Below are 27,564 nucleotides of genomic sequence, written 5' to 3'. Positions count from 1 at the left end.
TCCAGTGTCTGTGTTCTTTTGCCCATCTTAATATTTTATTTTTATTAGCCAGTTTGAGATTTTCTTTGCAACTCTGCCTAGAAGACAAGCATCCCGGAGTCTCCTCTTCACTGCTGACGTTGAGACTGGTGATTTGCGGGTACTATTTAATGAAGCTGCTAGCTGAGGACTTGTGAGGCGTCTGTTTTTCAAACCAGACACTCTAATGTACTTGTCCTCTCGCTCAGTTGTGCACTAGGGCCTCCCAATTTTTCAGTTTTTGATTTGTTAAAAAAGTTTGAAATATCCAATAAATGTCGTTCCACTTCATGATTGTGTCCCACTTGTTGTTGATTCTTCACAAAACAATACAGTTTTATATCTTTATGTTTGAAGCCTGAAATGTGGCAAAAGGTCGCAAAGTTCAAGGGGGCCGAAAACTTTCGCAAGGCACTGTAGCTGTGCAGCATTGCTCCCCATCCAACCTGAGCTTGAGAGGATCTGCAGAGAAGAATGGGAGAACCTCCCCATGTATGACCATATTAGAGACACATATTTCCCTCAGATTACACAAACCCACAAAGAATTTGAAAAACAAAAAAAATCTAATTTTGATAAACTCCCATATCTATTGGGTGAAATAAAACAGTGTGCAATCACAGGAGCAAGATTTGTGACCTGTTGCCACAAGAAAAGCGCAACCAGTGAAGAACAAACACCATTGTAAATACAACCCATATTTATTATTTGCTCTGTTGTACTTTAACTGATTGCACATTGCTACAACACTGTATATAGACATTTGAAATGTCTTTATTCTTTTGGAACTTGAGTGAGTGTAAGATTTACTGTTCACTTTTTTGTGTTTATTTCACTTTTGTTTATCCATTTCACTTGCTTTGGTAATGTAAACATTTGTTTCCCGTGCCAATAAAGCCCATTGAATTGAATTGAATTGAGAGAGAGTGCGATAGAGAGAGAGAGAGAGAGAGAGATATCTAGTCCATCAGCATGACTGTAGTTTTTGTATCTGAAAACCTGTAATGCTACTCGTACTCCTACTCGTAATCCTATCTAATTCATTAGTTTGCATGTAGCATGGAATCTAGCTTGAGGTCTGTCAGTCAAACATTAATCAAAACATGTGCTTCCATCAAATTGACTTGTTGCAGTGAAAACCCACTGGGCACACATTAGTTGAATTAACGTTGTTTCCACGTCCGTTCAATGAAATTACGTTGAACCAACGTGGAATAGACGTTGAATTGACGTCTGTGCCCAGTGGAAAGGATGTGCGTGATGACGTAGCGCACATAAACATTACTTTTGCAGTTAAATTCCAATGTACCGAGTTACAATGGGTTTCCATCTTGTTTTCAATTCTACTGATGGTTTTGTCACCAAAAAAAACGTGTTATATAGCGAATGTGCCCACTCCAGTCTTGGCACATGTGCTCTAGCCAACAGCTCGCAGATACCGTGTGGGTATAGCCTATATGATGAGATTACTATGGACAAAAGAGCAAGATTATTTTTATTTGTCAAAGGGCAGCCAAGCATCGATCATCATGTCACCAGAATAAGACCCTCAATATTAATTGGAAAGGAGCATCAAGCTCATAACTTATTTAATCTGTAGCCTAATAAACTGCAAGCTTTCCCAAGTCGGAGTGGACCACACAACAAATCATCGTGTGACTCCAGGTTTATATGGGTAAAAGTCACCTTGTCCAATAGAGATTTGTATGGTTATCAAAACATCACGCCAGGGGTAAGCCTAAACGAAACACACCCCTTATTTGAAGTGTTTCTAAAATCCCCTATGGGAAAAATGTATGATTTGAACCATGTGATTGGAACCATTTCCCTGTTTGACACCTCCAACGTGGAGCTCTATTCCCGTCGTCATGACCAACCGGCCTGCACACCGACAGTTAAACAATTGAAAGCAACACTAGTGTATGAAAATACACCTGTGTTGCTAAAAGCACCTAGTGAGAAGCACCCACCTTATTTGGTCGCCCTTGTGCTCAAGTTTGCAGCTAGTTCAAGAGTCAATTGATGCCATTCATACAGGGCATTACTAACATTTTTTTTTACAGATTTGCCAGAGAAAGGATTCATTTTGTTTACATGCAAACAATTAGCCATTTAGCAAATATATATTTTGAGCAAGGTCTCTTTGGTCTTCTTAATGTGCTTTTGCCACAGCCATGATCAAAGAAAAGTTGTGTAAGTAGGGAGTGTGTTCTGGGACAAGAAAATGATGTAATGTTCAACTTGCTCTGAGAGTAAATCGCTCTGGATGTGTGCGCCTGCTAAAAGTATTACTATTTTTAGCTAATGTTGGGTTATGAACAAACTCAAAAGTGGTAGATTTTTAACAAATCTTTATTTTTTTCAAATAATTCATAGAAAGTTACTTAGAAAAAGTCATACACAATTAAATTGTGCATGGGACACAAAATGACAACTTTTTATCCAGGAATATGTTAAAAGCAACAGATACAGAATATACCATCAGAACTGCGACGAACCACAATTTCAAATAAGGAGAAAGAAAGTTGAATCATGAGATCAAAGTCAATTATCCTTTTACAATGAAGAAATCTTCCAAAAGCAACCGTAGGCACTTTTGAACTGCCTTGTGCTATAACATTGACTCACAGGTGTCTGTAAAAGAAACTGTGAATGTAGTAAACTCAGATTGTTCTTGCATCTGAACTGTCACTTAGCCTGACCTAAGACCAACAGGTTTGACAAATGAGGTAAGGAATAATAATAATAAAGGAAATCAAATGTAATGCTGAATCTCTGAGATACATAAACGCGTGGGTGTACTCTTCTTCCTGGTCTGGTCCCTCCTCCAGGTGCCAGGGTGACATCCTCCTGACCCCTGAAAGTGGCTTCTCTTAGTTCAGCGTCCAAATTCAGTCCAGTCTTCTCTTCAGCCAAAAAGCAGCAACAACACAATGCAGACAGAATTGACAGCAATCAAGGGCACTGCAAGATGAGAGAGTAAAGATTATGAATAATGCCAAAGTCAGACCAGTCTCAGTTCAGTCTGGTTAACATCAAATTGTTAAGAGGAAAACAAGAATAATCTATTAAAAAAAACAACAACATGAATGCAGAATATTTTTGTTGTTGATATTTGAATATGGTATTGATTTTTAGATGGACATTGCATTATATCTGTCCCATTATGGCGTCTGTGAGAGCATGTGCAGCGCCACTGAGGCCATCTCCATTTTGAAGGGTTTCCACTAGATGACATTGCCAATTGTCTATATCGAAAAAAATGTCTGAAAACAAAAATGTGCATTTTTGTTTTAATTTAAGGTTAGGTGTTAGACAATGTTAGCAGTGTGGTTAGGTTAAAGTCAGATTTTAAGAAGATATAAATTGTAGAAATAGGAAGAGTTTATGACTTTGTGGCTGTATTAACTATCGACAACAATTACATTTTTCTACTACTACTTTGTGCTGTCAAACAAATGGAAAGGCTGCACACTGCCACGTAGAATGTGTGGTTTGAACAGGTATAAAGTAAAGGTTGGTAATTTACTGCCACCCGCAGTTATGGAATGTTTTCTCACGAGTATAATTCATTGCCTGATCCCTCCTGGTAACCTGATGGAATTATGTGATCCTTCCTTAACCCATAGATGGGTTAGGCTACAACCGCACGAAAATGATGCCCGGGCATCAATGGAGCGAAATGCTGTGTGTTAAGATTCTGGATGATCAGATAACTATTAAAAATTACAACAAGTTGCAATGTGGGGAATTGCAGGTGGCTTGTTTTCAGCTTGTTGTATCTTGCTATTGATAACATGTCTAGTTGAGGTGTTTTGACTTGTCACACCTATGCCAATATGGCTAAATGTCGCTAGCTAGTTAACCAAAGTTAACCAACAACTAACGATGAACTTAAAATGCAAGTGCTCATTGTACAGATTTATTTCTGTTTTCAATAAATATTAGGAAAGGAAACATAGTTTACATCTTGTCAACAATCCTTTGATTCTATGCCAACTCCTTCTTGCTTGACTGCTGTGAGGGTGATGAGCACAATACCGTTAGCGAACTGCAGCACCTCAAACGATTTGTTCTCGAGTTCAAGTTTGTTTATAAAGCTGTGTCCGTCATAACTTTTCCGCAACCTGATCAAATTCACATAGAAATGTGAGTTATAAATCCGTCATTCTCATTGAAAGCCAGTCTAAGAAGCAGTACATCTGTTCTATGTACGCTAATTCTATGCTTCCTGTCCTTAAGTTTCATTTTTGCGTCTTACTTTTGGTTTTGTACACCAGCTTCAAACAGCTGAAATTACAATATTTTTGGTAATTGAAAATATATTTCACAGCAGTTTAGACAGTACAAGGATTCTCTACACTATTGCTTGTTTTGTGACAAACTGAAATTAGGAAAACTATTCAAATTTTTGCAACCAGGAAATGGCAGAGCGTTTTCCGCATATTGCAGCTTTAATTAAATAATTATTGCACCATGCAATTAATTATCAGTTTTTCTTATCTATGCTGCCTTCAGCATGATCTATTTTCCTGTGCGCATATATGACAGACAGTTGTTGGTCAGAGAACGTCTCTGGAGCCACTGAGTGTGTATCAATCATGCTGTGGGACCTATTATGGCCAGCAGATCAAACGAACAACTAAAATGACAGGTCACTCAGAAAAGCTAATCATGACTCCTCGAGTCAGTACAAAAAGCATAAATCATTCACCAACTGCACATCACTACAACCCATATGAAGTCCCACCCAGTTGACTACTTCAAAATGGTGAAAGTAATCAATGACGCTGCTCAGTCTAAAACAAGCTTTTGGGCACTAAAGTTACAGATAGAACAAGGAGCCAGATGTTTCACCGGATGTATAAATCTGAAGCATCCGGAAGGAATGTTCACCCCTCACTAAATATGGTGAGGAGAGGAAGCCCAGTGGTTGGCAGTGGGAGAGTACGGAGCGAGATGGAACTGGGTCGACATTCTGCAGATTTTCTCATCGAAGAAAAGCCCAACCTCAATACAGTTCTGTTTCCAAAACTTCCAAAGTTTTGTAGACGTGACCCTTTGACAAAGTTTTTTTAAAGTACGTTGTTTACAAGGAGTGCAAGGGCAAATTGAGTTAATGCATACATGCACTTCACAGAGAAGGCGTTCCCTAATGGAAATATGTGAATACATGCCAGAACGTGCCAATAGGATCTTACTAGATTGTGCTTGGCTCTGCCCACCTCCTTGCATTTTTCTACACACTATGCTTCATTGCTCCCATTGAAAATGACACAGATGAACTACACTGTATATACAAAAGAATGTGCACATCCCTTCAAATGAATTGATTCGGCTATTTAACCCACACCCATTGCTGACAGGTGTATACAATTGAGCACACAGCCATGCAATCGCCATAGACAAACATTGGCAGTATAATTGCCTTACTGAATAGCTCAGTGAATTTCAACATGGCACCTTGATAGGATGCCACCTTTCCAAAGTCAGTTAGTCAAATGTCCGCCCTGCTAGAGCTGCCCCGGTCAACTGTAAGTGCTGTTATTGTGAAGTGGAATCATCTAGGTGTAACAACGGCTCAGCCGTGAAGTGGTAGGCCACACAAGCTCACAGAATAGGACCGCCGAGTGCTGAAGCGCATACAAATAGTCTGTCCTCTGTTGTAAAATTCACTACCGAGTTCCAAACTGCCTCTGGAAGCAACGTCAGCACAAGAACTGTTCATCGGGAGCTTCCTGAAATGGGTTTCCATGGCCGAGCATCAGCACACAAGCCTAAGATTCCCATGTTCAATGCCAAGCGTCGACTGGAGTGGTGTAAAACTCAGTGCCAGTGAAAACATGTTCTCTGGAGTGATGAATCACACTTCACCATCTGGCAGTCCGACGGACGAATCTGGGTTTGGCGAATGCCAGGAGAACGCTACCTTCCCCAATGCATAGCATAGTGGCAACTGTAAAGTTTGGCGGAGGAGGAATAATGGTCTGGGACCTTTTTATCATCATTTGGGCTAGGTCCCTTAGTTCCTGTGAAGGGAAATCTTAAGGCTACAGCATTCAATGACATTCTAGATGATTCTGTGCTTCTAACGTTGTGGCAACAGTTTGGGGAAGGCCCTTCCCTGTTTCAGCATGACAATGCACCGGTGCACAAAACGAGGTCCGTACAGAAATAGTTTGTCGAGATAGGTGTGAAACTTGATTGGCCTGCACAGAACCCTGATGTCAACCCCATCGAACACCTATAGGATTAATTGAAATGCCAACTGCAAGCCAGGCCTAACCACCCAACAGGTGTCCACATAATTTTGATAATGTAGTGAATCTTGGGTTAGTTATAATATATACACACACACACACACATCTTTGCTAAAGTCCTCTATCCATCTCTATGGCCATACCTCTCATCACTGTCCTCACAGAGCGGACAAGGTTCATTAGCTGCACTTTGATGCCTGGTTCATCACCAAATCCACCAACACTTTGGTCCACACCCCAGCCAACTAGAGGGGGAAAAATGCTATATTATATGCAAACACTAGGCCATAAGAGATATCATTGTATCAATAAACAAGCTGTTCCACTTATTACTGGTGTAGCTAGCTAACGTTAGCAAAACACTGTTGAAAGCAATGTTAAACAAAATATGCACAGCCACTTACTTTTACTTAAAAATCTATCTTCGTGCAATACGGCGACAGCATTAACACACAAAATCACTGCTTGAATAAGGGAATATAATGTAAACGCCATTGATATCTGTAAAGTATTAGCTAGCTAACTTTAGCAGCTTCACGTATTTCTTGTGACGTTGCCTAAATGCAGCTATGGCAGCATGAGAAGGACGAATTGAACGAGCAGTTCGAAAGCGTGACTTCTTGAAGAGCGAGCGACACAGTAAACGGCCAATGTAATACCAATAATGTATAATAATAATCCATACTCATGGCCAAAGGGGTATCTATTGATTTGATGGTGTTAGTGCTTGAAAACGTTGTCCAAAAACGAATATTCCTGGGAGGCTAGGGATGTAAACATAGACATATAATTGAATGGCTCTCATTTAATAAGATCAAACACTGAAATTGCAACGATTTACTATAACGGTCAATTTTAATTTCTGTAGATAAGAAAAGGTAAACATGAGGACGCAACTGTAGACTGAGATCAGTGAAAAACATTCGTGTTAATAAAGATGACAGAAACATGGTCATCATGAGAATAAAAATCTTTATTAGTGTTTTATGAAGTCTGCATAATATGCCACACGCCTGAGAAGCTTATGGTCAGAAAAAAAACCCTGCTCTATCAATAACGCCCTCTACTGGTAAAACAACTGTGACAACTACTATACTGACTGCTTTGCAAATAGTTTACTGTTAAATACACATATTACTGTTCTACTGTTATGTACGTCTGGTCCACTTCAGATTTGTTATGTACTCTTCACATTCATATCTTGTAGGCCAATGGTACAAGGCTTCAACACTGGACCCTAACACATGGTTCAGTTCCCCAAATCCAAACTCACTACAGTAGTTGCACTTACAAAGTACAATCACTAGTGCCGTAAGGTTAACAGATTAATAACATCAATAAAGGAGAAGGGAGAAAACAGATGTTAAAAAAATCTTGCAACAGCCACAAAATGACAATGGCATACTGCAAGCTCAGTCTTGTTGTACATACTGTATTTTATAGACAAGAACAAATACATACACTAATACAGAATCTATGTCCCAGTGTGCAGTTTCATCTCTCATGTAAGAACATGGAATACTGCCAAGTTTCTGTAACATTTAACTAAAAAAAAAAATCTGAAGAAATAAAAAATATCAGTTTTATGGTTGACCTTTTATCCTTTATTGAGCACCAAATGGCTTCCAAGAGTGAAGAGATGAAGGAGTCAAAAAAAGGTTCATACATGCCTCTGAGTCACATAACCTAACCATACATTGCAGGAAAACAGATATCAGGTTACAGGCATTTAAGCTTTGATTTGTGTAATTTTGATGTACCAGATGTGTTTTTTTGTTGTTGTTGAGAATATACCTGTTTACATTACGTGGGGCAGTGTTTTTTTGGAATTAGATTAAAGTTTAACCTTTAAAAAAAATAAACTGGAATGATCCATGCTCCTCATCGATTGCGAGCCATGTCACTTAAAAACAGGCAGTCTTGAAAATATTAACTCTAATAAAAAGTGAATGACAGAAGAACATTTAAGTATATTTATATATAAAAATACATGAGAATACAAAAAAAGTAGCAAAAGAAAGGGGATATAGGCTAAACACAATATAGAATGAAATTCACTGATACCTTTAATTCTCCAAGTGAAATAACTTTTCAATAATTCACCTCGAGAGACTTAAGACACCCAGTGAAACATGAGAAAAAGCTTTTGGAGCTGATATTCTCTGGTCCCTGCTTTGTGCATCCAAACTTAAGCAAGTTCAGGACTTACTAGCCTGCATTCTGAGGCTGTGTGTGGTGGAAATGAAACATAGGCTACCTATAATAACATTGAGGATGCCATATAATGACAAAGAGCTCAAATGAATGTCAGCTATAGCCAGATTGATTTTGCAGCTTGTTTAGTTTTTTTTTGTTGCTAAACATTCCTATATGTCCATTAAGAAGTGAATCTTACAACGACACACATCTGGAATAAAAAAAGAAATATTCTGACAAAAGAGTAAAAGAGTTAATTACGTCAATTAAGCAATTACATTTAAAAACATAATTTAGCATTTCCCTTAAAGGAGAAAGCAACAAAGGCCATCATAATTTCTTAACCAAGCTAACTCCCCCTGACAAAAAAAAAAGATGTATCCATGTTTCCCAGAGAAAAGTTACCTCATGGTCAAAAAGATGGATGAATATATTTAGCATTTACGCTTGTGTTACTTATACAAGCATTCTCTTACTGAGAAACTATGTGTAGAAGATTTTTTGGTATTTCCCCTGCCTACAACAATTCATCCCTGGACTTTAAAACCAATATACATTTTATTTGTACCACAAATAGATCTAATATTAAGGATTTGGGGAAAAGCAATTTAACAAGGTGCAACACAAAGATGGGTAACAAAGTGCCAAATTATATTCGGAAAAGTCTGTCTCACGGCGTGTGTGCGTTTAGACAGGGAAGTGGCACTAGGCCACAAATACTATGAAGTATGTTACAGCAGAAATATATTCTGCAGCTTTTTTTCACGATGGGACTCAAGTTCGAATTTTATGATCTTTGAGTGGGCGACTATTTGGGTCGTTTTCTAGGATTATGACATACTGGAGCAACGTACAGAAGGGGATCCCATCTGAGTCAACACTTTGTCCAGCCATTGCAGGGGTCCATTCAAATGCAGCTCAATCCAGCAGGGAGTGCTTGTGACAGTCTGCCGCCTGGGAGACAAATGAAAGACCACAACAAAGCCAAATTAGTGAAATCACTCGGCATGCAAGCACAGGAACATCACCCAAACCCAAGGTTAGCCTAAACTTTTTTTTAAACTTCTTGCCCTGTAACAGAGGTATTGTTGAAGAGGGTCAAGTAACGTTTGACTACCCCTCCAGCTCCTTAAACATTCCAAACTTCTAATAAATCCAGAAAAGCGGACCATTGGCAAGCTACAATGTTATTCTTATTTTTTTAAATGTATGCCGATGAGTATATTAATATTACCGTCTTCCTCAGACTATCCATCGTCTACTAACTACTTAGATGTGTACAACTGCAAGAATAAAAGTATTCTTGTAATAGTCAGTCATCATGCTTGCCTGTATTCAGCCCCCCAGCCTTTGACAAAGCTCATGCGGATGGTGCACATCCTGGTGAGCTGGTACACAGCCTCAAAGCCCTGGTTTACGGACTGGGCCAGCAGTGCTGCAAACTCCTGGTTGTTGAAGATCTTCAGGTTACAACCTGAGGGAGCGAGGGGAGGAGAGGGTCAGCTGGGAATAATGTATGGACTTTGTTTAGAACATAAGTAAAGCCTGCAGAACCTCCCTGCTATCAATATTATATTTTCTGTAGAAACAAGTAGGAAGACTAACTAAACATAATCTAAACCTGAGACAACAGAAAACATATTAGTAATACTATGAAATGATAATAGGAGTGAGCACATCGAAATCAAAGAGATGGTGTTCGTCTAAGTTACCTGGAGGAATTTTGCAAACGGTTGCTGGGTGCCACCCATACCGCTGGTTGCAGTTTGGACTCTGAACAAAGATGGCGCTATCACTGAGACACTCAGCAAACACCTCACCGCCAATATAGTACAGCCGGACCCCTCTTCCTGTGGAATAATGCAAAATATACTGAACAAAAAAAATGCAACACGCAACAATTTCAAAGATTTTACTGCGTTAGAGTTCATATAAGGAAAACAGCCTATTGAAATACTTGCATTAGGCCCTAATCAATGGATTTCACATGACTGGGAATACGGATATGCATCTGTTGGTCACAGATACCGTGTATATAATAAATACATAGAAATGGGGCGTGGATCAGAAATCTGGTGACCACTATTTGCCTCATGCAGCACAACATCTTCTCAGAGTTGATCAGGCTGTTGATGGTGGCCTGTGGAATGTTGTCCCTCTTCTCTTCAATGGCTGTGCGAACTTGTTGGATATTGGCGAGAACTGGAACATGCGGTTGTACACGTCGATCCAGAGCATCCCAAACATGCTCAATGGGTGACATGTATGGTGTGTATGCAGGCCAAGGATGAACTGGGATAATTTTCAGCTTCTAGGAAGTGGGTACAGATCCTTGCAACATGGGGCCGTGCATTATCACACTGATACATGAGGTGCTGGCAGCGGATGAATGGCACGAAAATGTATCTCTGTGCATTCAAATGGCCTTCGATAAAATGCCATTGTTTGTTTTCCGTAGCTTATGCCTCCCTATACCATAAGCCTACTGCCACCTTGGGGCACCTCGTTGACATTAGCAAACCACTCACCCACACAACACCATACATGTGGTCTGTGGTTGTGAGGCCAGTTGGACAAACTGACAAATTCTCTAAAATGACATTGGGGGTTGTTTATGGTAGAGAAATGAACATTACATTCTCTGGTAACAGCTCTGGTGGACATTCCTGCAGTCAGCATGCCAATTGCACACTCGCTTAAAAAGGAGTCATCTGTGGCATTGTGTTGTGTGACAAAACTGCACATTTTAGTGGCCTTTTATAATGTGCAATGATCATTCTGTTTAATCAGCTTCTTGATATGCCACACCTGTCAGGTAGATGGATTATCTTGGCAAAGGAGAAAAGCTCACAAACAGGGATGTAAACAAATTAGTGCACACAGTTGAGAGAAATAAGCCTTTTGTGCGTACAGAACATTTCTGGGATCTTTTATTTCAGCTCATGAAACCAACACTTTACATGTTGCGTTTATATTTTTGTTCAGTGTAAATAAGCATGAGTATTTCAGCTACAAAACAGTGCTGTTCAATTACTTTAATTCCATTTAGTTATAGGTTTTTCTGTGAGTCCAACACGTCGTTTCTTTAGAGAGAAATCAAATAATTCACAAGAGAAATCAAGTCAAGAACTATGCTGGGCTGAAGGGAGCTGTAGTTTTCATTACGCAAATATTCAACCTAGTTCAGTGCAGAAATGTGGTAATTAACTACAATGACCATAATCCATTGCGCCAGTTTTTTCCAGCTCAGAGACTGATCAGAGGAAGAGGCGAAGCGAGAGGTTTCACTCTCGCCAAAATCTTTCTAAAATAAACCCAATCCGTCTCTATGGGCTTATTTTGGACCTAAGCTTGACTTAAGCTTGCACTGCATCACAATGCTTGAGGCGTCACTACAGACCCGGGTTGATCCCAGGCTGTCTCAACAAGCAGTGACTGGGAGTCCCAGCGTTGTCGGGGGGGGGGGGGGGGGCTTTACTTGGCTCATCGCGCTCTAGCAACACCTTGTGGCGTGTCTGGCGCCTGCAGGCTGATTTAGGTTGTCAGTTTCTGAGGACGCATGACTCGACCTCGTCTCTCCCGAGCCCATTGGTGAGTTACAGCGATGAGACAAGATCGTAATTGGATATCACGAAAAAGGGGGTAAAATACAAAAAAAATGGAAAGTCATCAAATAAAAACAAAGTAATATACACAACAAATATATTATATCATATTTTTCTATTTACATCTACCCAATGTGGACCTGACAGAGACAATGGAATATATTCAATCTTTTGGAAATTTAAGTTCACTATTTCACAATACATTTAATGTTTTTTTTAAATTATCAAAACCGAAAACAGTGATAATTTTTTTTAAATAATAGAACTGAACTCAAAAAGCACTAATCTCTCAGCACTAACAAAACATGTGTGTTAAATTACAGATCCTGTGCAAATCTGAATTGGCACCATATTCCTTTTGGCCAGAGCCTTCAAAAGTGGTGCACCACATAAGGAATAGTGTGCCTCTTGTGGCGTAGCCCGTTGTACCTATGTGCCTCCTGGTCATCTCTACAGTGGCATTCCTGTTGACGTTGGAGAGCAAGCCCAGACAGAAACGCTCTGAGTTGGAGGGGTCTGTGAAACCATCCACGGTCAGAGAGGGCTGCGAAGCGTGGAATGTCTCTCCAACACGCTGGTTCAGCTCATAGTAGGCTATAGAGCACCAGAACGCAGGCTCAGAGTAAGTCACCGGCTGCAGGTCTGAAAAACATGGGGGATGTCATTATAAAAAGCAAGTACACATGTTGATGGGAGTAGTCCAATGTAGGCACTGGGCTGTCTAAATAGTACTCAATGAATGTTGTCAAATTTGGTCAGATTACAAGTGACTGATAAATGACTGATGCTTTAGACAGACAGTTATTCTTACCCATGCTATGATTGACAGGTGAGAGGGTGCCAGGGGACAATTCAGCAGGAGAACCTGACATGAAAAATACAACAAAAAAAAATAATTATAAAATCGCATGGTCGGACTTATTGCTGCAAAGAATCCACTAAGATATTTAATCAACAAATCAAAACTTGACAGTTGGACAACTGTTTTCTTTCTTATTTTATGTTAGAACATGCTATTTGAGGTAAGTGGAATATACCTGTGTCCATACTTTGATTCATCGGTTGATCGCTGGCTTCCCCATCCTCACTTATGTATCCAGGTGGTGGTGTTTCTATAGTAACAGAGGGGGGAAACTACTGATGAGCTGAACCTGATACATCGTTATCATGAAGGCCATTTGCATATCAACTCATGGTAGATGCACAAACCTGGTATGTAGTTATTTGGAGGCTCGATCCCCGCAGGAAAGCTTGTGTTCTCAGGTATGGAATGAGTGTAGTCGTCCAATGGGGGCAGCTCTGTCAGAATTTCCGAGTGTCTTGGCACAAGTACAGGAGGCAGAACTAGAGGAGAGAAGATTCTTCAAATGTCAAACAAAGTTCTTTACAAAATATCAATGAAGACTATTCCCACTTATCCCATCCTTTTTCATGTCTCATGCCAGCAGAAAGAATCGCAGAACTAGCTGTTAACATAGGATTTTATGGCACCTACAAGTCAGCACACACACACCACTGGTTCAAAAGACAACCTACCCGGGGTCTCCACCCTCTGGTAGTGGTAGGGGTTGATGCAGACCTCATCCTTCTTGAGGTGGAAGGCGTACTCGCAGGCCTCGATGGCACGCAGTTCATGGTGGCTGTGCAGGTCGGGCCATCGCCACAAGCGGCAGTAGATGACGTGAGGAAGACCCTTTCTGTGAGATACCTGCAGGCGCCCATCCAGGGATCTGACAGGATGGACAATAGAGGAAATAGATGTAAGAATTGAAAGTGTAAGGGAAGGAAGAAACGGGGAGGAAGAGAAGAAGAGATGGAGACGCATGTGGCCAGGAAGACAAAAGGTGGCGGTGTGGAGAGGGGAAGAGGGGAGTGATGAGGTATGAATGGAATTTGTGTTCTCAATGTCTCTCACCCCCCTGGAATGATTACTTCCCACATCAAGGTTGTACAACAGTATGTAGCACAGGACAGTTGAGGATAGATAGTCACCTGGTTTGGTCAGGGTAGCTGTATAGGCCTGAGGTATCCCACTGTTCTATCGTATTTGGTGTACTCAGTCCCCATATTTCAGAGCAATTGCTGTGCACAGAAAAACCAAACAAAACAAAAACAAATGATAAACATGGGGCATGAGTCATTCAGAAATACCAGTATGGGTAATGTAAACATTAAAAGGCCTCTTTTATTAGAGTAATTTTCAATCAGGTATTTCATTCTTTCAGTCAGGAACTGAAAAAAGACACGCCAAATAAGAGAAGCCTTTTGACGGAATAAAGAAAAACGGCATAAGATGGGAATACAGCAGTGGAGGCTGGTGGGAGGAGCTATAGCAGTAGGGGTTCATTGTAATGTCTGGAATGGAATTAATGTAACAGAGTCAAACATGTGGTTTCCATATGTTTGATACTGTTCCGTTAATTCCATTCCAGGCATTAAAATGAGCACGTCCCCTTATAGCTCCTCCCACCAGCCGCCTCTGGAGTATAGTAGTATATACAAAGAAACAGTATGCAAGACAAAAAAAAACATTAATGTTACTGTGGCATTGTACCAAATATTCTGAAAAACTGTGAAACTTTTCCACCACAGCTGTGTCGGTTGGAAGCACTTAACTTATCTTGAGACATTCAAGTAAAACACAGAAGACACACAATGGGACTAAAAGAAAAGGAGGGCGCAACCTTGGAAAAAAAGTACATTTCCATTTAACCACCCTCTACAATTCACTTTGTGATTCTAATGGACACGTAGAAAGGAATGATCAGAAAATTAACTCTAGAAATTAAATAAAAATGGAATGGCGAAATATGATGTGATATTTGCTTCTGATACAATATCCAGAATCAGAATTCAGAGCTGATATAGCCTACCTCAGAAGTGGGACTGAATCTAAACTATAGGCTCGGCCAGTATGTTATGTTCCTAAAAGAGCTCTGAAATGGGTTCTAAACTTCCCTCTAATACATGATAAGCATGACACATGGAGACTGGCGAGTTGCAATCAGGGCTCTAAAATCTATATATATATATATATTTTTAAATTGGTAGCAACCCTGTAGGTAGGTAGGTAGGTAGGTATATATATATATATATAAACAATTATTTGATAAAACATTGAATTTGGCCTTACTGCTATTAGCCCATAGAAACACATTGAGTAACTTTCACACGTGCCAAAACAGATTTTAAAATATTATATCAAAAAGGAAGTATGTTTTGAAGTATCTGCCCTATTGCTGAGAAATATACCACTTGTGCGATATATCGAATTCTGGTATGATTTTCAAAACCGTGCTACGCCAGTGCTTATAACTAGAGTCAAATAAATGATGTCCAGCTGAGGGTTCCAGTTTTGCAGTTGGTTTGCTAGCTTGCTATCGAAGTGGCTAGATGTCAAGATCATGCTTCTTGGTTACAGCAGATGCATTCAATCCCCTCATGGATAAAGATCCCTGTTGCCTAATTTGTTTTGTGTGTCGTTTTGAAATAGCACCCCTTGTGTGCACATTCGGTAATACTGTATACCCCGGTATGGTACAGAAACGGTATGAAAATCTGGATCGCGTTTGTGCACTGGCCGGTACCGGGTTACCTTCATGAAAGTCTTGTGAAGCTTGTGGGCGTGAGCTCTAGGGTTGGACAGTGTCTGCAATGACACATCGTCCGGTCCAAACATCGTTGATATACGATTGTATCATTTATATATCTTTTTTTGGGGGGGGAAGAATACAATCGAAAAGGATACATTGGTTATATAAGAACTGGGATTTGGCGCATTTGCGACATTCTTCCATCAGGCTACATTCCAATAGTTGACAACAACAAAAATATGCAAAAATAAACAAGTGACAGGATTTCACTCTCTAACTTATAGTATAGGCTGCCTGACCCAAGTCCCCTTTATAGTATAGGCTGCCTGACCCAAGTCACTTACAGAATTTGCAAAAAGATTATCAGGGCAAAGGACTACAAACCTCCGTCATCCTGCATAGTTAGCTACTATGGGGAGAACATGATGGTGATCCTTGTTATAAAGAATGTTACAAATGATTCGTTTTATCCGATTGTATATTTAGGATTTTTAAAGTTTGATAAGCAAAAAGGCATAGCCTAAGGATCACAGGACTATTCGTTTTTAGCCCAATGTTCATTCAATTGTTAAAGAATGTAATAGGCTAAATAATAATTGGTTTTATCTGATTGTTGACTTTTATATAAATGCGCCATTCAAATTAAAAAAAGTTGTTTGAGACAAATCCCCCCCCCAAAAAGTGTTCACACTTAAAGTGCTGCTGCAGGAGGTTTTCCAAGCACGTTGTGCAATTCAAGAACATGAAAAAAACCACTGTCAAAGTAACGTTTACTGAAATTGTTATTGACAGTAGCCTGTGGTAGCCTATATTATTGGCTGTTTGGTTTGCAAAGAGGGATTTTCTGACGGCACAATTTGTTTTGCCTACACGTTGGCTGCTTGGTTTGCACAGCAGAAACGCATCAGGTTTGTTTAAACTTCCAATTCGATTACTCCATCTTGCAATTGTTTGTTCTCTCTCGCTCCATGTTACTATACTATGTTCTTATTTGGGCTATTAGCAAAGAACTTAAAGATGCAAATCCGTTAGGACTACAGATTCAGTCGATGGTTGATCATGAAAGAGTTGGCTATGCCTAGGCCAACAAGTCACGTTCAAATCAAAACAGGGAGAAAATTACGATTTTAAAACGATAAGCCAGACAATGACTTGTCTGCTGCAAAAGGCTCACGATCATCAGACTTTGGAGAGAGAGAAAAAAAAACACATTAGGCCCCATCTGACCTTTTGCGCTGCTTTGGTGCTCTTCGCTCTTTCTACATTGTTCTCTTGCATTATGTTAGTAGTCTAGCTACCTCTTACAGTGTTGAAAATGTATGCTATGGCAATTAGGGACTAGGCCACTTGGCATGGCAGTCTGCTGTGTTCTCAATGCGATGCCCGACTGTGTGCAATCAAGCTCAAATATGCTAAACCATCGTTTGTAACATCACAATGTCATCACCATCAACGATAGCGGTCAAACATCGTCGATAGACGATGCAATTGTAATAATCACCCAACCCTAGTGAGCTCAAACCATTGACTTTACAGACATTATTGAGAAGAAATCAAAAAGTTAGCACACCGAAAGGACTGACGTCACACGAGTCCTGTGGAGCTTGTGGGCGTCGTATAGCAAAACAGGCAACATGTCTGTGTTCGTGAGCATCTCAGTTTTCGATAGTGGAATCGTAGCTCAAACCACTCAGACGACTTTACAGATGTTTTCGTGAACCGTAACGTTTTGGCATCGTCTCACGTCTGACAAACACCGCGACAAACTACCGCAGATTCAGATGCCTGACACCAGCGATTCCACAGATTGAGACACAGCCCATGCAAAAACCCGGAAATGAGTAGCGCAAACACAGGGTTGTATTTAATAAAAAAGGTGAGGGTTTAAAGAGCGCCAGGTTGGTGTGTGACAACATGCAAGAGATCAGTCATTCATTCATTGATCTCCTTGGATATACTGGTAAAGTAACCAGGCTGTTCCCGATCTAGCTACCTAATGAAGTAACATGATTGAACAAGGTGCAAACAAATGCCCACAAGTGGTTTTTCTCTAGGGCACTCGGAAACGGTACAGCGAACTACAGCCTGGGAGATTTTTTTTCCCCTCCGCACTGGTGCTCCCAAAATAGAATGTCTGGTAGCACAGCAAAATATTTAGGAGCATGTATGAACAAAATGATTGAACTTCCGAGCCCTGGTTGCAATACATTTTGCAAGACCATCTACACAATATTGATTCCACCTGTCAACAAGATTACTCATTATCTAATAAACATACAAACATCTGAACTGTTCTAAGCAGGTCATCAACGAATAAAAAAGGGTATTTTACAACATACCCAGAGAACATGTTCTACTCTAGGACATCAAGGTTAACTGGCTGATTACCTTTACATCCTCAGACAAATGTCATACAATGCTTTCAGAAAGTATACCCCTCGACTTATTTCACATTTTGTTGTTACAGCCTGAATTGAAAATGTATTTTGTCACCCATCTACACACAATGCCAAAAGTGAAAATATCTTTAGTGAAAAAAAGTGAAAATATTTTTGCAAATGTATTGAAAATGAAATACAGAAATATCTAATTTGCATAAGTATTCACACCCTTTGTTATGACACTCCAAATTGTGCTCAGGTGCATCCAATTTCCTTTGCTCATCCTTGAGATGTCACTACAACTTGATTGGAGTCCACCTGTGGGCAATTCAATTGTTTGGGCATGATTTAGAAATAAACACACCGGTCTATATAAAAGGTCCAACAGTTGACAGTGCATGCCAGAGCAGAAACTATACCATGAAATCCAAGGAACTGTCTGTAGATCTCCGAGAAAGAATTGTGATGAGGCATATATCTGGGGAAGGATATAAAACAATTTCTAAAGTGTTGAAAGTGTCTAAGAGCACAGTGGCCTCCATTGGGAAATGGAAAAAATATGGAACAACCGGGCAATAAGGACCTTGGGCAGGGAGGTGACCAAGAACTCAATGACCACTGACAGAACTACAGAGTTCCTTGCCTGAGATGGGAGAACCTGCCAGAATAACAGTCTACAGCAATTCACCAATCTGGGCTTTATTGGAGACTGGCTAGATGGAAGAACATGACAGCACAGCATACCTGTAGTTTGCAAATAGGCATGTGAAAGACAGAGCATAAGGAAAAAGATTCTGTGATCTGATGAAACAAAAATGTAACTATTTGGCCTGAATGCAAAGCTCTATGTCTGGAGAAAACCAGGCACAGCTCATCACCTGTCTAACACCATACCTACCTTGAAGCATGGTGGTGGCATGCTATGAGGAAAAAACATAATATTCGATTGAATCGATTTTCAATTCAGGCTGTAACACAACATGTGGAATACATCAAGGGGTATGAATATTTTTGAAAGCATTGCATAAGTACATGTTGGGGTGCAGAGTCAGCATTTACAAAACTAACTGTAGGACAATTTCTGAGATTCAATGGAGGACAGAAAGATTTAAATCATTTGGGAGTTATAATACCTTTATGTTTTAGGACCTTGTATGTTAGAGAGGCTGTTTAAAGAAAGAGAGGTCACTAGAGGGTTAGCCAATAGTAAATACACAGGTAAAATACACCTTATATAATCATCCCCATACAAAGTTCTCTGATGCATGGTCAACTGTTCACTCTACAGAACCATACAACGACTGTAAGCAGAGCTCTGTGTTGTTACCTGGCATGGGGTTACGTACCTGGGGATGGTGACACACTTGGTGTTACAGTTCTGGGTGGTGATGGCCTTCTCCAGCTCGTCCAGCTGTCCAGTCTTCTTCAGCTTCTTAACCAGGCTCTTGACAGCCTTCTCACACCACTTCTCCTCCTGGCCATTCTGTTCTCCACCCCCTGCTCCCCCGGGGCCGCTGGCTGACTTCTTCCACCCCAAGAGCCTCTTCACGACCGGAGGGGTGAAAGGCAAGATGGAGGACATTTTGGGTATAGCGAGGAGGATTCTTGAGAGAAATCAAACACACTCGGGAGGCAGAGGGGACCTGGAGGAAGGGAGGCACAGTTTGGCCCTTTCTCTGGTGTGGTCCCTCTGTTTCGTGAGGAATCACAGGGCTGGTGTGAGGATGAGCTAGATATGTGCAGAAGAGATAACACCTGAGGGAAAATCAAACAGGAATTCAGTAATGAATGTCTGAAAAAAAGATTGTGATGTGTGATAATGCACTCAATTGTGTGTGTGTGGGGTCCTTTACAAAGTGAATGGGTGGTCTTGAAAAACTATTTAAATCCCTTATTCACGATAGCCGATTAAACTCAACCCCACAATTTATGGAGTTGAGCAGCGACTAGTGTGGGTGACCTGGAGCTCCGAAGTTTAGTGTAATAGCGGGCTCTTCTTTGTGTGCTGAAATAAATGTAAAAATGCGACATCGGAGCTCCAGTCCGCCCACACTAATCGGCTATGGTGGATAAGGGATTTTTCAAGACCACCCATAAAATCAGAGAGTTGAGTTTAGTCATTCAATCCCACCATCACATCCTTTTATCAGCAACAACTGCAGTTACATTAGGCAGCAGATCCAACCCGCTTGCTTTACAGCTGCACTAGGGTCACAGACAGCCTTCCGGTGTACATTGAGTATACCAAACATTAGGAACACCTTCCTAATATTGAGCTGCACCCTCCCTTTTTGGGCACTACAAGGCGCTCAACGCGGTCCCACAGTTGGCTGGATGTCCTCGTGTCAAGTTGGCTGAATGTCATTTGGGTGGTGGACCGTTCTTGCTCAACAGTTACCCCCCCTTGTGTATCGTGAAAAACCTAGCAGCATTGCAGTTCCTGACACAAACCAGTGCACCTGGCACCTACTACCATACCTCGTTCAAAAGGCACTTAAATATTTTGTCTTGCTCATTCACAGTCTGAATGGCACACATACACATTCCTTGTCTCAACTGCCGCGAGGATTAAAAATCCTTCTTTAACCAGTCTCCTTCCCTTCATCTACACTGATTGCAGTGGATTTAACAAGTGACATCAATAAGGAATCATAGCTTTCACCTGGATTCACCTGGTCAGTCTAGGTCATGGAAAAAGCATGCGTTTTTAATATTTGGTACACAGTGTATATCAAGACACTGCGGAGCCGGCACAAGATATGGCTTGGAAAACAGTTGTTCAATCTTGGTGTAACGGGACAATTCAGAGTACATCCCTGGATTGAGGTACTTTTTCCGAGCCATATCTCACGCTGGCTCTGTGGCGTCTTAAAGGGGGAATGGAAACACCGTTGGAAGTAAAGCCAAGCAAATAGATATATTCCATCCACTAATACTAAACATGTGCATACACTAACGTACACTGAACAAAAACAAACTATTTCAAAAACAGTTACAGTTCATATTAGAGGTCGACCGATTAGGATTTTTCAACGCCAATACCGATTATTGGAGGACCAAAAAAGCAGATACCGATTAAATCAGCCATTTTTTTTTATTTGTAATAATGACAATTACAGCAATACTGAATTAACACTTATTTTAACTTAATATAAAACATCAAAATCAATTTAGCCTCAAATAAATAATGAAACATGTTCAATTTGGTTTAAATAATGCAAAAACAAAGTGTTGGAGAAGAAAGTAATATGTGCCATGTAAAATGTGTGCCATGTAAAAAAGCTAACGTTTGAGTTCCTTGCTCAGAACATGAGAACATATGAAAGTTGGTGGTTCCTTTTAACATGAGACTTCAATATTCCAAGGTAAGAGGTTTTAGGTTGTAGTTAATATAGTATTTATAGGACTATTTCTCTCTATACCATTTGTATTTCATATACCTTTGACTATTGGATGTTCTTATAGGCACTATAGTATTGCCAGTGTAACAGTATAGCTTCCGTTCCCCTCCTCGCCCCTACCTGGGCTCGAACCAGGAACACATCGACAACAGCCACACTCGAAGCATCATTACCCATCGCTCCACAAAAGCCGCGGCCCTTGCAGCGCAAGGGGAATAACTACTCCAAATCTAAAAGCGAGTGACGTTTGAAACAGTATTAGCGCACACCCGGCTAACTAGCTAGCCATTTCACATTGGTTACACCAGCCATCGGGCTGATAGGCTTGAAGTTATAAACAGCGCTGTGCTTGCGAAGAGCTGCTGACAAAACGCAAGAAAGTGCTGTTTGAATGAATGATTATGGGCCTGCTGCTGCTCAGTCAGACTGCTCTATCAAATCAGACTTAATTATAACATAACAACACACAGAAATACGAGCCTTTGGTCATTAATATGATCGAATCCGGAAACTATAATTACGAAAACAAAACGTTTATTATTTCAGTGAAATACGGAACCGTTCGGTATTTTATCTAACGGGTGGCATCCCTAAGTCTAAATATTCTTGTTACATTGCACAACCTTCAATGTTATGTCATAATTACATAACATTCTGGCAAATTGGTTCGCAATGAGCCAGGCAGCCCAAACTGTTGCATATACCCTGACTCTGCGTGCAATGAACACAAGAGAAATTACACAATTTCAACTGGTTAATATTGCCTGCTAAACTGGATTAGTAGTTATAACTAGTGATTTTGATTGATTGTTTTTAGAAGATAAGTTTAATGCTAGCTAGCAATTTACCTTGGCTTCTACTGCATTCGCGTAACAGGCAGGCTACTCATGGAGTGCAATGGTTAGAGTGTTGGACTAGTTAACTGTGCGGTTGCAAGATTGAAACCCCATGAGCTGACAAGGTACAAAACTGTCGTTCTGCCCCTGAACAAGGCAGTTAACCCACAGTTCCTAGGCAGTCATTGAAAATAAGAATGTATTCTTAACTGACTTGCCTAGTTAAATAAAAGTTATTTAAAAAATAAATAATAATAAAAATAAATAAATAAATAATAGGAAATCGACGCCCAAAAATACCGATTTCCGATTGTTATGAAAACTTGAAATCGGCCCTAATTAATTCGGATTAATCGGTCAACCTCTAGTTCATATAAGAAAATCAGTCTATGGATTTCACATGAACGGGAATACAGATATGCATCTGTTGGTCACAGATACCTTAAAAAGTAGGGTTGTGGCTCACCATTTGCCTCATGCAGCACGACACATCTTTACATAGAGTTGCTCAGGCTGTTTGATTTTCAGCTTCCAGGAATTGTGTACAAATCCTTGTGACATGGGGCCATGCATCCTCATCATCATGCTAAAATATGAGGTGATGGCAGCGGATGAATGGTATGAGAATGGCCCTCAATCTCGTCACAGTATCCCTCTGCATTGAAATTGCCATTGATAAAATGCAATTTTGTTCGTAGCTTATGCTGGCCCGTACCACAACCCCACCATGGGGCACTCTGTTCACAATGCTGACATCATCAAACCCCTCAACCAGGTAGACGGCGTCGTGTGGGTAAGTTGAAACCAGGATTCACTCGCGAAGAGCACACTTCTCTAGCGTGCCAGTGTCTATCGATGGAGAGTTGCATCCCCCCTTTTGCTCTCAGAACAGCTTCAATTTGTCGGGCATGGACTCTCAAGGTGCCGAAAGCTTTCCAAAAGTTGTGTCAAGTTGGCTGGATGTCCGGTACAGTTGAAACCAGGATTCACCCATGAAGAACACACTTCTCTAGTATGCCAGTGTCTATCGAAGGTGAGCATTTGTCCACTAAAGTCCATTACGACACCGAACTGCAGTTAGGGATCTTTTACTTCAGCTCATAAAACCAACACTTTTCATGTTTCTTTTTAGTATTTTTATATTGAACGTTTATTTAAGGTATGTGTAGCGCCATCTTGAATTGCCATAGTAATGATTGACACCAATTGCGTTATTGGCAGGTTTGAGCAAATTGTGAGTTTTGGTACGGGGACCGAAAGTGAATGAATGCTACTACCGGGAGGCTCCTCGCCTCCACTGGACCTGAAAGGTTTCTCACAACTTTGACAGCTTTGAGATCAGGACAACAATGCGCCCAGCCCGCTACAGGAGTCGCTGGTGCGCGATTAGACAAGGACACCCCTACCGACCAAGTCCTCCCTAACCCGGGCGATGCTAGGCCAATTGTGCGTCGCCCCACGGACCTCCCGGTCACGGACGGTTACGACAGAGCCTGGGCGCGAACCCAGGGACTCTGATGGCACAGCTGGCGCTGCAGTACAGCGCCCTTAACCACTGCGCCACCCGGGAGGCCAATTCCCATAATTTCTAATCTACAATATTTATTTGGTTATGGTAATTTCTGTTAATACATTCATGCCTGATTCACACGTCTCAGTGCAGAGGCCGTGTGGCTGGCACCCCAGTAGTACATTTACTGTTCTAAATTTACAATGTTTGTTTGGCTAAGGTAATTTCTCTTAATGCATTCAATATATTGTTACAGTCATGTACCTTTCCCATTGTCAGGGTGGACACGTTGTTTGCAGAGCACACAACCTATGCTACATTTGAGAAACAAATTTTGGTTTATTTAATTCCATTTAAGAGTTGTCAATTTATTCACTGTCTTTTATTTGGTGCGCTTATGCCAATGTTGAGTACGCACCCGATTACGCCAATGTTGAGTACGCACCCAATTACGCCAATGTTGAGTACGCACCCGATTACGCCAATGTTGAGTACGCACCCGATTACGCCAATGTTGAGTACGCACCCGATTACGCCAATGTTGAGTACGCACCCGATTACGCCAATGTTGAGTACGCACCCGATTACGCCAATGTTGGGTACGCACCCGATTACGCCAATGTTGGGTACGCACCTGATTACGCATACAGAAGTAGGCCTAGCCTACCTGGCCCATTTGGGGAGCTCTGATAGTATTGCTGATCTATTTAACTCAGTATTGCTGATCTAATTAACTCACTACTGCTCAAAACAGCAAGTAACCTTTTTCAGAAACCATTGAGAATGACAATGGTTCCATAATGCATTTGACAAATATTTCCATCTCTCCCCCATACATATACACATATTTTACACACACACAAAGTCTGGGGTCACTTAGCAATGAAAAAAAAAAAGTCCATTAAAATAACAGTACATTGATCAGAAAAACAGTGTAGACATTGTTAATGTTGTAAATGATTATTGTAGCTGGAAACAGCAGATTTTTAATGGAATATCTTCATAGGCGTACCGAGGCCCATTATCAGCAACCATCACTCCTGTGTTCCAATGGCATGTTGTGTTAGCTAAACCAAGTTTATAATTTTAAAAGGCTAATTGATCATTAGAAAACGCCTTTGCAATTATGTTAGCACAGCTGAAAACTGTTGTACTGATTAAAGAAGCAATAAGACTGGCCTTCTTTAGACTGGTTTTGTATCTGGAGCAACAGCCTTGGTGGGTTCGATTACAGGCTCAGAATGGCCAGAAACAAAGAACTTTCTTGTGAAACTCATCAGTCTATTCTTGTTCTGAGAATTGAAGGCTATTCCATGCGAGAACTTGTCAAGAAACTGAAGATCTTGTACAACGCTGTGTACTACTCCCTTCACAGAACAGTGCAAACTTGCTCTAACCAGAATAGAAAGAGTTGGAGGCCCCGGTGCAAAACTGAGCAAGAGGACAAGTACATTAGAGTGCCTGGTTTGAAAAACCGACACCTCACAAGTCCTCAACTCGCAGCTTCATTAAATATTACCCGCAAACACCAGTCTCAACGTCAACAGTGAAGAGGCGACTCCGGGATGCTTGTCTTCTAGGCAGAGTTGCATAGAAAAAGCCATATCTCAGACGGGCTAATAAAAAGATTAAGATGGGCAAAAGAACACACACTGGACAGAGGAACTCTGCCTAGAAGGCCAGCATCCCAGAGTTGCCTCTTCACTGTTGAAGTTGAAACGACATTTCTAAGTGACCATAAACTTTTGAACGGTAGTGTACTTTTGGCCATGTAGTATATTACTATTCTGAGTTCCAATCCTTACAAAATAAGGAAGACTCAATATTCAAGTATTTCCTCTATCTTCATTAGGATGTTGTGTAAATGGCAGTTTGGGGGAAAAGCGTAGATGTTCGTATAAGATAGATGTTCACATGTTTTGTCTTGACTGATTGCCATTTGATTTATGTGGTGCTATTGTATGCCATAGTTTAAAGGGCTGTTTCTCAACTTTCAAAATGTATCATTCTTTCATATACTGTTTGATAATCGTAATGTTGCTCTGTAATGCACGCCAAGTTCATGGTCTTTCAGACAGTTTGGAAAACCTGCCAGTGATGCAACAATGCCACTATGGCGATTTACAGTTAACGTCAGTTAGCTGGTGTTCTAAAGCCTAGTGTTTCCATTCCCCTTTAATATACACAAGAATGCTGTCCAACCCTAGTGCAGCTGTAAGCAAGTGGGTCGGATCTGCTGGCTATAGCAACAAGTTAACATCATAGCTACCATTGTTTGCGAATATACACATGTACAAAAATAATATTGAAATACTAACAGTGCGGGTTGATTCTGTATAACACCACATCTCAATTTACCGGGTGGTTAGCTAGCTGCAGTGATTAACTGTTTAATTGATAAACTCCAATGCTGGTTAGATTATTTATTGTAGGTACAAGTAGTAGCAAGCTAGCTATCTCGGCTAAAGTAAGGGGCTAGCTAGTTATCCGGGCCATAGCTAACGTTAGCTAGCTAGCACTTCCAGGCCAGTTGGTTGATGGCCATTTTATCAGCAGTAAATCAACTAACGTTAACTATATAGCTAGTCAAATTAGATAGCTTTTCATAGCTACCTTATATATTAATAATCAATTGTTAACTTGGCTAAGGAAATTATTGAGTACGTAACTTGTATGGTTGGAGTACATTATCGCCCATTCCTATTGTTGTGCTACAACAATTAGCTAGTTAGCTAACCCAGGCTTACTCTCAATACAGCTAACGTTAGCTAAATGACGAGCTAGCTAGTTCGCTAACGTAAGCTATAATGAAACAATTATTTGATTACGACACCACCATTGCCAGTTAGAATAACAATTGCATGTTATATTAACACTTGAAGTGATAAATAAGATAGCTATACCAAATGTTTTAAAAAATCATAGCAGCTAACATCACACAAAACAAAAGTCGAGGGAAAATTAAAGCATTGCATTACCCCTTGATGATGAGAATCTCGAGCTCTTCTCCGTGTAACGATATATGCAGTAGACAAAGGGGAAACCTTTCCTTTAAACCCAACTATAAATGTAGCCGCTATCTCGACGAGAAGATTGCTGTATTTTCTCAAGTCTGATACCTGGCTAGCCGCTTAGCTTCACAAGTTAGCTAGACCTGAACAAGAAAGACACCCTAGTAGGCTAGCTGCACGCAGAATCTTAATCCCTCCTGATTGGATCAAAGAAGACAATCACATTATTTTAGCATATCGGATTGGCCTACAGCAATGTCAATCTTTTTTGTTGATTTGACAGCATGGTTTATTTTTCGAATCTGTCGTTGACATTGTCAGAGTGAGGAACTAGCTTGCGATACATACTTTTATATGAATTGATATAACTGATAAACCTTTCTCATAGTCCATAAAGACTAGAGGTGAGGACAGAAATATTGCATGTAGCGGCATCCCCTAATTTGAAATGATGCACAATTGGTTACTCAAAGATAAGATTTCACGCGGAAAAAAAATCCAGGCTACTTTAGATAAAAGGTTGATGAGACAACTTTATATGATGTTTCTGTTTGAAAGTAGCAACCGCGGCTTGTGTATCTCTCATTCCTCCGTTGAAATCATTGATCTAACACATCTGAGTGGCAGGTTTCAAAGCTCTTCCTAAATCAAATTGTATTGGTCGCATAGGTCTACACATACCTCGACTAACCTGTACCCCCGCACAGGTGCATCGATGCTAATGTTTCTAGCTCCAACAACGCACCCTACCTA

The 27,564-nt window shown here is 40.6% G+C and overlaps 2 protein-coding genes across 3 annotated transcripts; both read right to left on the bottom strand.

The window, feature by feature from the left end:
* Positions 1 to 2,352: 2,352 nt before the first annotated feature.
* On the bottom strand, positions 2,353 to 6,859 carry LOC110535816 (immediate early response 3-interacting protein 1). The gene is made up of 3 exons (XM_021621123.3): positions 6,683 to 6,859; positions 6,422 to 6,523; positions 2,353 to 2,982 (listed from the first exon to the last, which is right to left on the bottom strand). Exons 1-3 carry the CDS (start codon positions 6,771 to 6,773, stop codon positions 2,927 to 2,929), a joined length of 249 nt encoding a protein of 82 aa, XP_021476798.1. The 5' UTR covers positions 6,774 to 6,859; the 3' UTR covers positions 2,353 to 2,926.
* A 371-nt stretch (positions 6,860 to 7,230) lies between these two features.
* LOC101867532 (Smad2a) lies at positions 7,231 to 27,135 on the bottom strand. Of its 2 annotated transcripts, none has more exons than XM_021619891.3 (11): positions 26,779 to 27,135; positions 19,400 to 19,808; positions 14,072 to 14,161; positions 13,616 to 13,809; positions 13,289 to 13,423; positions 13,129 to 13,191; positions 12,891 to 12,944; positions 12,509 to 12,721; positions 10,187 to 10,324; positions 9,804 to 9,948; positions 7,231 to 9,428 (listed from the first exon to the last, which is right to left on the bottom strand). In XM_021619891.3, exons 2-11 carry the CDS (start codon positions 19,633 to 19,635, stop codon positions 9,305 to 9,307), a joined length of 1,392 nt encoding a protein of 463 aa, XP_021475566.1. In that variant the 5' UTR covers positions 19,636 to 19,808; positions 26,779 to 27,135; the 3' UTR covers positions 7,231 to 9,304.
* Positions 27,136 to 27,564: the final 429 nt, after the last annotated feature.

This window comes from Oncorhynchus mykiss, chromosome 11, assembly GCF_057628025.1.
Source record: "Oncorhynchus mykiss isolate SJ-2025 chromosome 11, ASM5762802v1, whole genome shotgun sequence".
NCBI lineage: Eukaryota > Metazoa > Chordata > Actinopteri > Salmoniformes > Salmonidae > Oncorhynchus > Oncorhynchus mykiss.
This window is presented reverse-complemented; position numbering and strand designations above follow the sequence as displayed.

Bases quoted from the DNA above. Each gene is read 5' to 3' on its own strand.
- LOC110535816 (XM_021621123.3), bottom strand. From the start codon at position 6,773: ATGGCGTTTACATTATATTCCCTTATTCAAGCAGTGATTTTGTGTGTT. The intron at 6,524-6,682 runs GTAAGTGGCTGT...TTCCCCCTCTAG, and splicing joins AGATAGATTTTTAAGTAAAA to TTGGCTGGGGTGTGGACCAA. The intron at 2,983-6,421 runs GTATGGCCATAG...CTCATCTTGCAG, and splicing joins TGTGAGGACAGTGATGAGAG to TGCCCTTGATTGCTGTCAAT.
- LOC101867532 (XM_021619891.3), bottom strand. From the start codon at position 19,635: ATGTCCTCCATCTTGCCTTTCACCCCTCCGGTCGTGAAGAGGCTCTTG. The intron at 14,162-19,399 runs GTACGTAACCCC...TTCTGTGCACAG, and splicing joins AAGTGTGTCACCATCCCCAG to CAATTGCTCTGAAATATGGG. The intron at 9,949-10,186 runs GTAACTTAGACG...TCGCTCCCTCAG, and splicing joins CGTTTGCAAAATTCCTCCAG to GTTGTAACCTGAAGATCTTC.